This window comes from Copadichromis virginalis, linkage group LG19, assembly GCF_057382275.1.
Source record: "Copadichromis virginalis isolate Kocher_CV1m ecotype Utaka linkage group LG19, C_Virginalis_male_GT1.1, whole genome shotgun sequence".
NCBI lineage: Eukaryota > Metazoa > Chordata > Actinopteri > Cichliformes > Cichlidae > Copadichromis > Copadichromis virginalis.
In genome coordinates, this window is record NC_140636.1 from 12,394,632 (window position 1) to 12,407,426 (window position 12,795).

Consider the following 12,795-nt stretch of genomic DNA (forward strand, 5'->3'; position numbering starts at 1 on the left):
TTTTTACATTTAACTGGACAAACATTGTTTGCCTTGCTTGGCCTGACATAATACCATGAGACTCTCTTCACAAAGCATTTTATTTACCCATCTTCTGCAAATTCTCCAACAAACAACATTTCCCACTCTTAAGATAATTAAAATTTATCTGAATAGATATTTACTGGCATTTGGCAAAGAAGAGGTACACACAAAGCTAGTGTTAGCTTTCGACAGGAAGGTTTATTCTTCCTCAATAAGATTATTCTAATAATGCTGATAAAACTAGAAACAAAAGCACAGCTCTATTCAGTATTTTCCAATGACGAACACATGTACCAAAAAAACAAAAAACTGCTTTATCACTTTATCACAGCACCTGACTCAGGTAAGGTTTCTGATTAACACTGCTCTCAAATGAGATTATGACTATAATGAAATGACTATGATATTTATTTTCCATTATCTGTTGTGCTTTGTTTAAATGTCAAAAATCACTGGGAAAAGCTTTAAATAATTTATCTTTTATATGTGATTTAAAAACAAATCTGAATTGCAAAACATCTGAACAACCATGCAATATACATAAATGGAAAAGTTTAGTTTGTTTTTTCATGTTACCATAGAAATACCGGTGTTGTGCCAAAAAGTGATTGCCTGCCAAAAAGTGATTTCCAATGTTTCCGTGTATTTTTTTATGTGTAATATCTTTACGTATGTTGGTAAATAGACTTCGGTGAACAGCGTTTACAAAGGGGTTATATATAGAATTAAAAGATTATCTGTTTTTTCAAGTATCTTTATAACTCTGTGTTATTGTACTCACATTATAACCAATCCGGTCCTTTTCCCCCACTTACAATATTTTTACTGAACTATTGTAATATTTGCTGCCATTTCTGCTGTCTTACTCTTACAAAAGACATTTTTAATGTTAATGAGATTTTTTTTAACTGCATAAATAAAGGTTCTATAAAAGTCGCTGCCAAAAACTGATTGCGGCTTCTACCTTGTTACACGAATGTTGTTTGTGGCTCAATATGACTTTGTGTCCTCCATGAGGGATGCATTTGACATATGTTTCACATATTATAGGCCATCAAGTTACTTATAGCAGTTTAAATACGAGCAATCAGTTTTTGGCAAATACCGGAAATCAGTTTTTGGCAGACAATCACTTTTTGGCACAACACCGGAAGTGTCTCCGTGGCAGAGTCAGTTGAGACTGTCACTATACGATACGCAAACATAGAAAGCGGAACTCCGTAAACATGGGTTTTGGTGAGTATTTTAATACACGTATTACTTTAAAATAACTATACTCATGTGTTTAATGGTGTGACGGTGCCATGATGATAGCTAATGTTAGTGCTGATGTGAGCTTTGATGTTGTGTTTCAGGGACGATCGTTGCTGTTGTAGGGGGAGCAGGTAAGGCTTTGGACTGTCTGTATGGTCACCGGGGTTCAACCTACCCACGGTATCTCTCTGTTATGTTGATCCACTACCCTGCAGTCAGGAGAAGCGGTCACACGAAGCTGGCTGTCGGCTTGATAAGCTAACCCTTGATTGGGGCTGACGCTTGACAGGGATTGTTTTTGGCAGCATCAGTGGCGTCGTTAGGCCTATTTTAGGGGTGCTGAAGCCTCCCTAAAATATTCTTAAGCCCCCCTAAATAATTTGGTGGGGGGTTTTTTTTGTTTTTTTTTTTTAATTTATTCGATTTTTTTTTTACAGAACTTGCAGACAAATTCAATATAAAGATGCAGGAATATGAGTTTAAAGAAATAATAATATAAACCTGTCGCTATTCACACAAATATGATCATAACTCGGTTGGTCCCTTTCGCTTTACATTGTTAAGGTAGCGTCAGTGCTTCGTTATCCAATCCCTTCCAGTTGTTCACAGGGGACATCCACATGACTGAAAATCCAGTCCTCGTTTTCACTGCTACTTTACACTCCGCTCGTATACACCTGCAGAAACACTAGCGTGCATGTGGCAAACGGCAAGAAATCATGGATATACGCAAGTTTTTCAAGAAAGTAAGTTTTCATCACTGGCTGGTAGTAACAATTAGTTAGCTCCAGGTAACAGCAGAGAATCCCATGTGAATAATGAACCAGGTGCTCCCCATTTTGTAAATAAAAACCTGGCTAGCGCACTAAGTTAAATTGTTAGCATAATGTTAATTTCTGTCACTCGTTTTAACTCTGAAAAATCCAGCTGAGCTCATTCAGGTATGGTTATCATCAGTGGAAATAATAATAATCACTCCATCCCCATTAACCTGTAGGAGTCAGGGCAGAGGAGCACAGAGAGGCAGAGGGGAGAGACGTCTGCTGGAGAGGTGAGTCAAAGGATGGAGTCATTTGTGATGCAGACAGTCTGATTAGAATTTTATGGGACTCAATATGGATATGAAATATGAAACATTTCAGTCACGGTACAACATATAAGACCTGTTTAACTTGAGCTTTTATTTAGGAGAGTCAAGGTTAGAAAGTGGAGAGAGCAAAGAGAGAGATATGTATATAAGTCAAATTAGCCTGACTCACATATTTTTGAGGGTTCTATTTTAATATTACTTCAATTCAAGTAATTTAGTAATATTTTTCAGGGCTTTAAATTGCAACCATTTTAGTCACATGCGTGCTCAAAATATAATGTTTGTAACTTCAAAATATTTGGGAGCAACAAATTACTGTGGAGCGGGAGCAGAAGTCATGATATTAGCAATTTACATTACAATTCAGTATGTTTTAATGTATCTTGAAGGGTGAGGCAGAAGGAGTGGCTGAGGGAGAAAAAGGTCAACAGGCAAGTTCAAGTCAGAGAGAGCAAGGAGAGACAGAGGAGCTGCAGCAAATAGATCGAGAGGCAGAGGAAGATCAAGTTATTACAGAGAGAGGAGAGCAAACAGGCCAAGAGAGGGAAAATGATGAAGCAGCTGCAGCAACTCATTCTACTACAGGGTTTGATTTAGGTGACAAATACACAGGGCCCAGACAGGTGAAGCTGAAGAGCTATCCACATGATACTTTTGGTACACAGAAGCGAGCATTTAACCACAGCTGGTTTGAAAAGCACAACTGGTTAGAATATTCAGTCAACCAGAATGCAGCTTTCTGCTTCCCATGTAGAGTGTTTGGCAAAAACATCAAACATGATAGTTTGGTCAGTAACGGTTGCAAGAACTGGAAGAAAGCTTTAGTCATCTTTGGCAAGCATGAGATGGCACAAACACATAAGGACAGTGTTGTTACATGGAAAAGCTACCAGGGAACTAACAAACAGGGAAACGTTGCACAGATGATAGCAACTGCAAATGTGAGTGAGATAGTCGAAAGAAGAGAGTATCTCAGACGAATTGTTGCAGTCACCTCTATGTTAGGGAGACAGGGACTCCCTTTTCGTGGTCATGATGAAGGTGAAGACAGCCCAAACAGAGGGAATTTTCTTGCGTGCATGGAGCTTTTGAAGGAGTTTGATGCTTTTCTTCAAAAACATAATCCCCCATCAAATGCACAGTATATCTCACCAACATCCCAGAATGACATGATTGACTGTTGTGCCCAGGAAGTTACTAGTGTCATTGTATCTGAAATGACAAAGTCTAAAGTCTATTCCATCATGGTGGATGAGGCAAGGGATAAAAAGGCAGAGCAGTTAGCTGTTTGTGTCAGGTACGTGTCAGAGGGGGCAGTGAAGGAGCGTTTCCTTGCACTTGCAGAGATAAAATCATTTGATGCCCAGTCCATTGCAAATGAGATTCAGCAGCAGATCCAAAACTATGGTCTTGCAGAGCTTAAGTGTGTAGCACAAACATATGATGGTGCAGCCGTTATGAGTGGCTCCACTGGAGGTGTACAAGCACATTTTAGAAGGCTCCATCCTGAGGCTATCTATGTGCATTGTTATGCTCATCAACTCAACCTGGTTTTGTGCAATACTTGCAAGGCTGTCCCAGAGGCTGTGGAGCTTTTCAGCTTGTTGGAGTGTGTGTATTCTTTCTTCAGCACCTCCCTAGTCAATCATCATAAGTTCATGGAGACTCAGGCAAAGCTTGGATTGACAAAAACTGAGCTTGTGCAACTTTCAAATACTCGCTGGGCATGTCAGTTGCGATCAATCAGTGCAGTTCTTGAGACATTGCCTGCCATTTTGGAGTGCCTATCTGCAATTGGATCCCCCATAGCTGTTGGTCTCAGAGCAAAGCTCTACAAGTTCTCAGCAGTCTATGCACTACTGATGTTTCAGTCGATTCTGTCTGTAACCGAAGGACTCCACAAATTCCTGCAGAAAGAGACTTTAGACCTGGCAGAAGCTTTTATCTGCAAACAAGCTGTGTGTGACACACTTAAGGGCAAACACTCAGATGCATTTGCTACAGAGCTGTATGAGAAAACCAAGGCCCTGTGTAACACCCACAGTATCCCTGAACCAGGTGCCAAGACAAGGCACAAACAGAGGAAAATGGAGGATTTTGTCCTGGAGGCAACTGTGGGTTCACGCACTGAATTGAACAACTCAGACACATTGAAAAGAGAGTTACTTTTCCCTTGTGTGGATCGGATGGTTGGCGAGCTTGATCAAAGATTTTGCAGTGTAGATGCAGGGCTGCTAAAAGGCGTCCAGGCATGCAGTCCTAAATCTGAGAACTTCTTGAGTGAACCACACTTGAATGAACTTGCAAAGCACTACAGACTTGACCTGAAAAAGAGGAGGTTCTGGTGGCCAGAAACTTTCTTACCCGGAAAACAGAGGCTGGATGTCCACCCAAAAATATGTTGTCTGTGTACAACCTCCTTGATTCAGACATGTTTCCCTCTCTGAAGGCAACCATCCAAGTTGCCCTAACAGTGCCTGTCAGCAGCTGCTCGTGCGAACGGTCCTTTAGTGCACTGCGTCAGCTGCACTCCTGGCTGCGTCAAACAATGGGTCAGAAAAGACTTCACAGTCTTGCAGTCATGTCTATTGAAAAAGACACGCTTCAGCATCTGAGTCACAACAGAGTGATTGACCGATTTGCCACTCTTAAAAACAGACGTCATTCTTTGATGCTTCCACCCACCAAGTAACTGGTGATTGCAGCCAGAAAAATGTACTTTTTTATTTTCAGTTTTTTTCTTGTTATTGATGCAGCAAACACATTTCCTCTGTTTTTTTGTTGTACTGTATTATAAAGCAGACTGAAATAAAACAATAGATCTATTGGTGGCCTAGGATGTTTAATCTGTCCAAAAAAGTAGGAAAACAATTTCTCAGTCTTTGTTTTCTGTTTGTGAAATTTTGTGCTCATTCACTACGTTCGTTCATGTCGTGTGCATCTCTTGGGGGCTAAGCCCCCCCTGTCCTTAAAACCTAGTGACACCCCTGGGCAGCATGTAAACAATTTACCACCAACAGGGAAAAGAAAAATGTTAAGGAATAAAGTGAAGTGTAAGAATATAGATTTATTACTGATGCTCCTCAGGGAAAGCACCAAAACTTTAGAGTCTTTTGAAAAACTTTAGTCCGTCCTACTGTCTGCACACCGAGGTCTGGGGGATCTTCTACGAATAGTGACGCTATTTTCAGAAAACCGATTAGTCAGCAGGCGTTGTTTCATACCTGCTGATCCTTAGTCATAACTTGAACCCTGTGTGCGCCATTGTAACTTATGCTCTCAAATGAAATATAAAGATTATGCATGAAATCACCACCTACTGACCAATACATCATCCAGACAATAGGGTCACTGTTCATAGAAAGTCCCCCAGACCTCTGTGTGTGGACAGTAGGAGGATCTAATGTTTTTGTGTTCGTTTTTCCCTGATGTCATTAATAAATGTAGATCTTTAGATACAACTTTATTACTTTACGTTTTCCTGTTGGAAGCAAATGTTTTACAACATTTTCTTTGTTCTCCAGCAATAATACATGATTGTGAAACAGGACACAAACTTGTACTTGCTGACCTTAATTATAATCATCAGATTCTCCAGTGCCTCAAACACAGAACTGTGATATTGAATCTATAAACTTACACAGCTTTTCTGGCTTCAAATAGGCCAGACTTTATTCATATAATGTGTATTTTCCAGTCATGCTGTCCAAAGTGCTTAGAGGGCACAAACATTCATACAGCACTTTTAATACTAAACTACTGTAAAGTACTTTTTCCTCTCACACTTACACTTGACAACAGCACCAGCCCTTTTACGTGAGCGAGAAGGTTGAACCCTTGATTAACTTAATTTGTTTCATAACAGCTTCATGTGACCACTTATCCAGATTGCCAGTGTTGGGGTAAGTGAATCCAGATAACTGAAAGATACCCTCGATATGCTAAACTTGCTTTAACATTTAAAGCGAGCCCAGGATAAGATGTAATCCTGCCTCGTACCTCAGGCCTCTGCTTATATAAAAACTTTTTACATGGCATATCATTTGTAACAGTCACACTGATGCTGGTGTTCTCGTCCATGTGCAGTAGGTGCAGTGGCCTTGGCTCCTGTTGCTCTGGGGGCCGTAGGTTTCACCTCAGCTGGAATAGCTGCAGGCTCCTACGCTGCAAGCATGATGTCTGCTGCTGCGGTGGCTAATGGAGGCGGAGTGGTAGCTGGAGGCCTGGTGGCTGTTTTACAGTCAGCAGGTAGGCTTGTTGTCTGACTTTACTGTGGTTTCATCAATAGTGCTGTATACATTCACTTTATTAGGAACCTACAGTGGCCCTGAGAGGCAAACGGACCTCAACTTAAGAAAACAGCAGCAATAAGAAAAACGCTGCAAAAGCACACAAAACACAACGGAAATAGGAAAAAACAGATTTCCGAAAGCACAAGGGAAGTGTTTCTGGGGAGACAATAACCCGACGGACGAGTTGCAGGAACCAAAAATATACTAAGAATTGGGCTGGGAGACACTTAAAAGAAGTGGAGCATCTCTCAGTTTTGTGAGGAAAGAAAAGATTAGAGGTAAGTGTGTTAGCCTAACTATTAGCCTAAAAATCCGTCATCAGTATTAGTTTTGTGTGCTTTTGTAGCGTTTTTCTTATTGCTAGTGTTTTCTTAAGTTGCAGTCCGTTTGGCCTCTCAGGGCCACCGTAGGAACCAAAGCAAAGGTGACCCTTGCTCCTGTTGGTGGTGACCAGTATATGTATACTCGGGGACTGAATAATTCAATACAAATGACTGATAACACATTTACAAATGTACACACTGATTCAACTTAAATCAGTTGAATCGTCCCCATTTAAGTTTACAGACTTAAATGGGGACGGCCTTAGTGTCCTGTGTTGTGTTACAGGACTAAGCTTGTGGTGTGGGGCGATCGTGCCTCAAGAGTTGGCAGTTTGTCTTGTAATCAGAAGGTTGCCAGTTCGAGCCCTGGCTCCAACAGTCTTGGTCGTTGGGCAAGACACTTCACCAATTGCCTACTGGTGGTCAGAGGGCCCGGTTGCGCCAGTGTCTATGTGTGGCTACAATGTAGCTTGCTATCACCAGTGTGTGAATGGGTGGATGACTGAATGTAGTGTAAAGCGCTTTGGGGTCCATAGGGACTAACTAAAGCGCTATACAAATGCAGGCCATTTACCAGACCCTTAAAATGACTTTAGTGCCTACAACATGAGTGAGGTATTGGTGTATAAGCCATAGGGCATTTTTTAGTTTATGAAATCTGACACCACTAGGGGGCAGTGATGCCACTATTAGGTGGCAGTCAGTTGTTTTGATTCCTGATAAAGTTAGAAGCAAACTCAGCTGCTTGACTTGATGCAACATATTGAAGCTGTGAATATTTTCCCTCCTCCCTCTTGAAGGTGCAGCTGGGCTGCCGGGGGCTGCCACTGCAGCTGTGGGCGGTGTTGGAGCTGCTGCAGGAGCAGGACTGAAATTGCTGGCAGGTGTCATACGGAAATAAAAAATGTAAATAATCTCACATGGCAAATTCTAATGATATTTTGTTGCCACTGCTCTTCCTACTAATGAGCATTGTTGTGATGTCAGAAATATGAGTGATACATTTTTTAACTGTTTCAGTGAATGAGTGAAAGTGTTTCTGCAGTCAGTGTTTCTGTGCACCAAAGAGTAATTCCACAAATTCAGAGTGTTGTAAAAATTTCAGGATTTAACGAAATTTTTTGGTCATACCACGTTACTGAAGTGTTTAAACTAAAGAGTGTTCTAGTGTTTATTCATTCAAGGTTCAAAATAAAGGAAGATATTAAACCAGAGTGAAGAGTTATCATTTTTGAAGATGTGCTGTACATTTGTCGTTCTTACATCTTTGCCACTGATTATTTCAGGTGTAGGAATGGAAACTCACTAAACCCTTTCCTTCCTTCTCTAAGCAATATTTTACTTTGTTGAAAGATCTAAATAAGAGTAACTGAAATTAACTTAATTAAAATGCATTTCAAAGTGTCTGCTGGCTCCAGTGTTTTTAAAATTTGTAATGGTACAAAAGATTATTTAAAGATTTAATCCTCACACAATAAACCTCACACAATCTCCCCCCCCCCCCCCCTTTTTTTTTAAGGATGTGCAGATGGGTTTTTTTAATGTTCTACACTAAAATTTTCATATCAATTGATTACTTTATTGTAGGAAATTGTAGTTCTAAATTTCAGAATGGTGTTAATGCCTTTGTCTTCACTAAGGTGAGTCTGATTTATTTATTTTTTAGCTTTCAGGTGCTCGTGTTTTGATTTCTTAAAGCCTTGCACCCGTTTCCATAATCTTACCTGCAGATGAGCTCAGTGCATGTATTATGAGGAGTCTTTCTGTGGAGATTATTGTAAACTTTCTGGAAACTGAGGCATTCGTGGGCTCTATAACTCATTCTACTTTCTTTGCTTTCCCTGTTTTGTATTTTGCATTTTTGCATAGCACTGGGTGAAGCTGGTATTTGATCCCCTACAACCCAGTCAGAATTTTGGCACATTTTCTGGACTTTTATGGAGTGGTTGATATTTCTGCATTACATTATGATGTTTAAAATAAAAACAACTATGCTTTTATTTTGCATGGATTTTTATTTTCACATTAAATTCAGAAAATTTCTTCGTATCAGTCTTGGGTTCAGATCAAACAGCTTCATGCTCTACAATGATACCTAAAAATGATGCATTCAAAATAGCAGTAATCTTAATCCACCATATATTTAACTTAATTTTCAAATTTTGCTTTAAGCTGAGTGTCTGACGTTTCTAAAATGATGCTTCATTTGAGATCTGTCACATGACTGAACATCTGGTATTTGTTCATAGTGTAAATCTTAACGTGTTCCAGTCTGGTTACAAATGGTTGAGAGCAGCCAACCCACTGTTCCTCCAGCACCAGCAACACCTCCAATGCCAGCTCCCGTCAGACCTCCCATACCTACAGTGAGATTATAGATGCCATCAACTGTTTGTTATTCATGTGTAAAGCTTTTATGCTATTCTTTTTGATGCTTCTCTGTACAGTATATGATTTGCATTATATCTGTTTTATATATTTAAATATGTAAGCAATTTTCTTTGCAACATCTAAATAATATTGTTTAAATAATTTACTAATTAAATCAAAATATCTGGTTTACCCCAGGATTGCAGGGTTGCTATGAGACCTCCTGCTGCAACTCCTCCTCCATTAGCAACTGCAAAATATGACATCAGTTTGGCAGCAATGGAGCCTGCTGCTATTCCAGCTGGAGTGAACCCAGTGCAGCCAGAATGGCTGGAGCCAGAGCCACAGTGCCAGCACCTCCTGAATATTATTTTATATATATATTGGAAAGATTTTCAAATAAGAAGTAACAAGAACCAACCTTAGTTACAAAAAGTTTATTGTGAAATGTAAATAAAAACAGAAGACAGTGATGTGGTCCTGCCATGAAATTTAAAATGAGCTAATGTTATTTCTTGAAATAGTAAAATGTTTTAGTTGTTCAACTGTAAATAAAGTTTATGTTTATAAGACTTGCATTGCATTGTGGGTTGCGTGAAAGCGGTGAATCACGTCATCTGACAGCTTACCTCCGACTATAACGACTCCCTTGAAAGACAAAGAGTGAACAAAATCGCGCATGGAGTAAGAAATTAATTAAATTACACTGCATGAAAAATAATTAATAACATAAACAGTAAAATATGAAGGATTTACATATTTCATCCCAGTCCATGATATGTCCACATTCAGATGATACAGAGAGTGTATCCGTAGTTATGCCCAGATATCCACAGTGCAGTGGTATATTTTGTCCAGTGCATCCCCCCCTGCCTTTTTATAATTATTGATAGAAGTTTCACTTTCATTTCTCAGTAAATGATACTAACCAGTGTTGGTCAAGTTAAGGTCAAAGAGACATAAAAACATGAAATGAATGAATCCTGTGGTTAATAATGTCATGTGATGCTTACCTCCTAGGTAAATTTGTATAGCTTTACTCAGTCCCTAAGGGACCCCAAAGCACTTTACAGTCATTCACCCATTGGCAATGGCAAGCTACATTGTAGCCACAGCTTCCCTGGGGCGCACTGACAGAGGCGAGGTTGCCGGACACTGGCGCCACCGGATCCTCTGACCACCACCAGTAGGCAAACATGGGGTTAGTATCTTGCCCAAGGATATTTGGCCCAAGGACATTTTGGGAGGCAGCCTGGGATCGAACCACCGACCTTCTGATTAGTGGCTGACCTACTCTGCCACCAGAGCTACAGCCACCCCGTGCAGTGTTGTAAAAATACAATACTGCAATGTGGTAATTTTGGGTATAATTACTGTCATTTTATTTGTATTTATTTTTTCTTACCATACATAATAGCACAGAAATACATTTGCAATGACCCAAGTGAAGTCCATACAAGCTCTGCATAACGACTTGTTTTTGTTTTTTTAATTTTAGGCAGGGTGACTAAGCAACTTCCTCTGTTGCAAATTCCCTGAAATACTTCACTGTATATGAAAAGCATAACAAAAGTAAAATAAAAATAAATATGTCAAATCCTCTGAGATCCAACCTCAGAATCACTTGTTCCAAAATGACCGAGGAAGCGTTGTTTACTTCACAGACCCAGTGACGCCCACTCTAAGAGTTTCGTTTCCTAGGAATAACAGCTGACCCTCCCACTTGTTTATAAGGCACAATCCAGTCTTAGGCTCCTCATCCTTTAGTGGAATAATGGGTCTATGTGAGTACAGCTGCCTTTTTATATTATCTATAACTACATCATATAGGCTTATGATAGTAGCATCACAGAAAATGTCAAAATATTTACAGCTGAGCTGAGGTAAGATGTTTTTTGCTTTCTTTTTTTGTGTTCCAGTGACAGCTATAGCAATCGCAGCTGGAGCAGGTAATACAGCTGTTTGTTGTTTTTTTTTTTTATTATCACTCAGGCTGGTAGAAGTTGCACATATCATACACGTATTCATTTCGAAGCATCCTGATGATCAGTAACCAGGTTTTTCTTCCTGTTGTCAGGTGGAGCAGTGGTGTCTGCTCCTATTGTCCTGGGGGCTGTAGGTTTCACTTCAGCTGGAATAGCTGCAGGCTCCTACGCTGCAAGCATGATGTCTGCAGCTGCTGTGGCCAATGGAGGAGGAGTGGCAGCAGGAAGTGCAGTGGCTGTTTTACAGTCAGCAGGTAAAAAAAACAAAAAAACCCTTAGTATGATATACCGGACAGACCTTATAAACAATAACATGTCGCTGTGTTGCAGTGAGGATAAAGCCTCCCTCTCTTCTCTGCAGCTCAGTTACTTCATCTAACTGCTCGATCAGCTGTCTGGTGTTCTGAAGCCTGTTTTCTCTCTGCAGGTATGGCAGGTCTGTCTGGGGCCGCCACCGCAGCCGTGGGCTCTGTTGGAGGGGCTGTGGGATTTTTGGCTGCTCTCATCTGAGACCAGGAAATTATGATAATCAGAAAGAAAAATAATAATAACAGATAATATAATTACTGTTGTTGGAAACAGTTGCCAATAGTATCAGCGCCATGCTTCAGTAAAGCTTGGCTGAAATGTGAGTGCTGGTAATGCTGTGGTGTTTTATTACGAAACACATGAACACGGTCAAATTGTGCAACTTAGAATAAAGCCCTAATAATGAAAAGCATTTTAAAGTTGTGTTCACACATGATACAAATTATTTTTTACTTTTCCACAGCATAATTATGCACTGATAACAAAGTGATATCTTATCATCTCAGACATGTTAAAAACGTTGATGGTCTGCCCAAAATGATTTCTGCTATATAAACTGTTGGAAATAAATTGCTGACATTTAATCTGTCAAACACATCTGAAACATGTCTCTCATTAATGACATCTGAGCAGTTTTGTGCCAGAAAGAACATTCCAGTCAAAACCACGCTCCAGTTTGTGTTGCTCTCTGTCGCCCTCTGTTGTTCAGCTGTGAACATAAAGTTTTGTTTCCGAGGAAATGAAACCTTTCTTGCTATAAAAATCAGCCCATTTCAGAGCAGACACAGGGCAGATAAAGACATGGACCCCGGTGAGTCATGTCTTGTTTTGATCCCTTCTGGGAGCTGCTGGTTTCACCTCAGCAGGAATAGCTGCAGGCATGATGTCGTCTGCTGCAGTTGGTAATGGAGGAGGAGTGGCAGCTGGAAGTGTGGCGGCTGCTTTGCAGTCAGCAGGTAAATTAATAATTAGATGTTTCATTAGGATTTTAACTTGCAACAACATGCAAAAAGAAAAAGTTCATCAAAATATCATAATTTTAGATTAGATAATTGCCTCTGTTGTATGCTTTTGACAGCTTCTTTGTGTCATGGTGCTGCAGGTGCAGCTGGTCTGTCAGCTACTGCTGGTGCTGCTGTGGCTGGTGC

General features: G+C 40.2%; 3 protein-coding genes across 7 annotated transcripts; 2 read left to right on the forward strand and 1 right to left on the reverse strand.

Annotated features, from left to right (window-relative positions):
• The first annotated feature begins 1,151 nt into the window (after positions 1–1,151).
• Positions 1,152–8,197, forward strand: LOC146685617 (interferon alpha-inducible protein 27, mitochondrial-like). Of its 4 annotated transcripts, none has more exons than XM_085442693.1 (5): positions 1,152–1,260; positions 1,380–1,409; positions 2,276–2,329; positions 6,455–6,616; positions 7,784–8,197. In XM_085442693.1, the coding sequence occupies exons 1-5, from the start codon at positions 1,251–1,253 to the stop codon at positions 7,882–7,884; spliced, it is 357 nt and encodes a 118-aa protein (XP_085298819.1). In that variant the 5' UTR covers positions 1,152–1,250; the 3' UTR covers positions 7,885–8,197. The 4 variants fall into 4 exon arrangements, with proteins under 4 accessions (XP_085298819.1, XP_085298820.1, XP_085298818.1 ...); XM_085442691.1 differs by lacking the exons at positions 1,152–1,260; positions 1,380–1,409 and adding exons at positions 1,983–2,024; positions 6,234–6,270; XM_085442694.1 differs by lacking the exon at positions 2,276–2,329 and having other exon boundaries at positions 1,154–1,260.
• A 797-nt stretch (positions 8,198–8,994) lies between these two features.
• LOC146685618 (interferon alpha-inducible protein 27-like protein 1) lies at positions 8,995–10,277 on the reverse strand. Of its 2 annotated transcripts, XM_085442696.1 has the most exons (4): positions 10,110–10,277; positions 9,983–10,001; positions 9,547–9,713; positions 8,995–9,344 (listed from the first exon to the last, which is right to left on the reverse strand). In XM_085442696.1, the coding sequence occupies exons 1-4, from the start codon at positions 10,126–10,128 to the stop codon at positions 9,241–9,243; spliced, it is 309 nt and encodes a 102-aa protein (XP_085298822.1). In that variant the 5' UTR covers positions 10,129–10,277; the 3' UTR covers positions 8,995–9,240. The 2 variants fall into 2 exon arrangements, with proteins under 2 accessions (XP_085298822.1, XP_085298821.1); XM_085442695.1 differs by lacking the exon at positions 10,110–10,277 and having other exon boundaries at positions 9,983–10,098.
• Positions 10,278–11,064: 787 nt separating this feature from the next.
• Positions 11,065–12,251, forward strand: LOC146685619 (interferon alpha-inducible protein 27-like protein 2A). Its single transcript, XM_085442697.1, has 4 exons — positions 11,065–11,137; positions 11,273–11,302; positions 11,431–11,592; positions 11,766–12,251. The coding sequence occupies exons 1-4, from the start codon at positions 11,128–11,130 to the stop codon at positions 11,846–11,848; spliced, it is 285 nt and encodes a 94-aa protein (XP_085298823.1). The 5' UTR covers positions 11,065–11,127; the 3' UTR covers positions 11,849–12,251.
• The last annotated feature ends 544 nt before the right edge of the window (positions 12,252–12,795 follow it).

Excerpts from the sequence above, each read along its gene's own strand:
- LOC146685617 (XM_085442691.1), top strand. The coding sequence starts at position 1,998 with ATGGATATACGCAAGTTTTTCAAGAAA. Across the intron at positions 2,025-2,275 it reads TACGCAAGTTTTTCAAGAAA|GAGTCAGGGCAGAGGAGCAC; the intron begins GTAAGTTTTCAT and ends ATTAACCTGTAG. Across the intron at positions 2,330-6,233 it reads GAGAGACGTCTGCTGGAGAG|CTTCATGTGACCACTTATCC; the intron begins GTGAGTCAAAGG and ends GTTTCATAACAG.
- LOC146685619 (XM_085442697.1), top strand. Across the intron at positions 11,303-11,430 it reads AGCAATCGCAGCTGGAGCAG|GTGGAGCAGTGGTGTCTGCT; the intron begins GTAATACAGCTG and ends TCCTGTTGTCAG. Across the intron at positions 11,593-11,765 it reads GGCTGTTTTACAGTCAGCAG|GTATGGCAGGTCTGTCTGGG; the intron begins GTAAAAAAAACA and ends TTCTCTCTGCAG.
- LOC146685618 (XM_085442695.1), bottom strand. The coding sequence starts at position 10,065 with ATGCAGTGTAATTTAATTAATTTCTTACTCCATGCGCGATTTTGTTCA. Across the intron at positions 9,714-9,982 it reads GGGAGTCGTTATAGTCGGAG|GAGGTGCTGGCACTGTGGCT; the intron begins GTAAGCTGTCAG and ends AATAATATTCAG. Across the intron at positions 9,345-9,546 it reads AGCAACCCTGCAATCCTGGG|GTATGGGAGGTCTGACGGGA; the intron begins GTAAACCAGATA and ends ATCTCACTGTAG.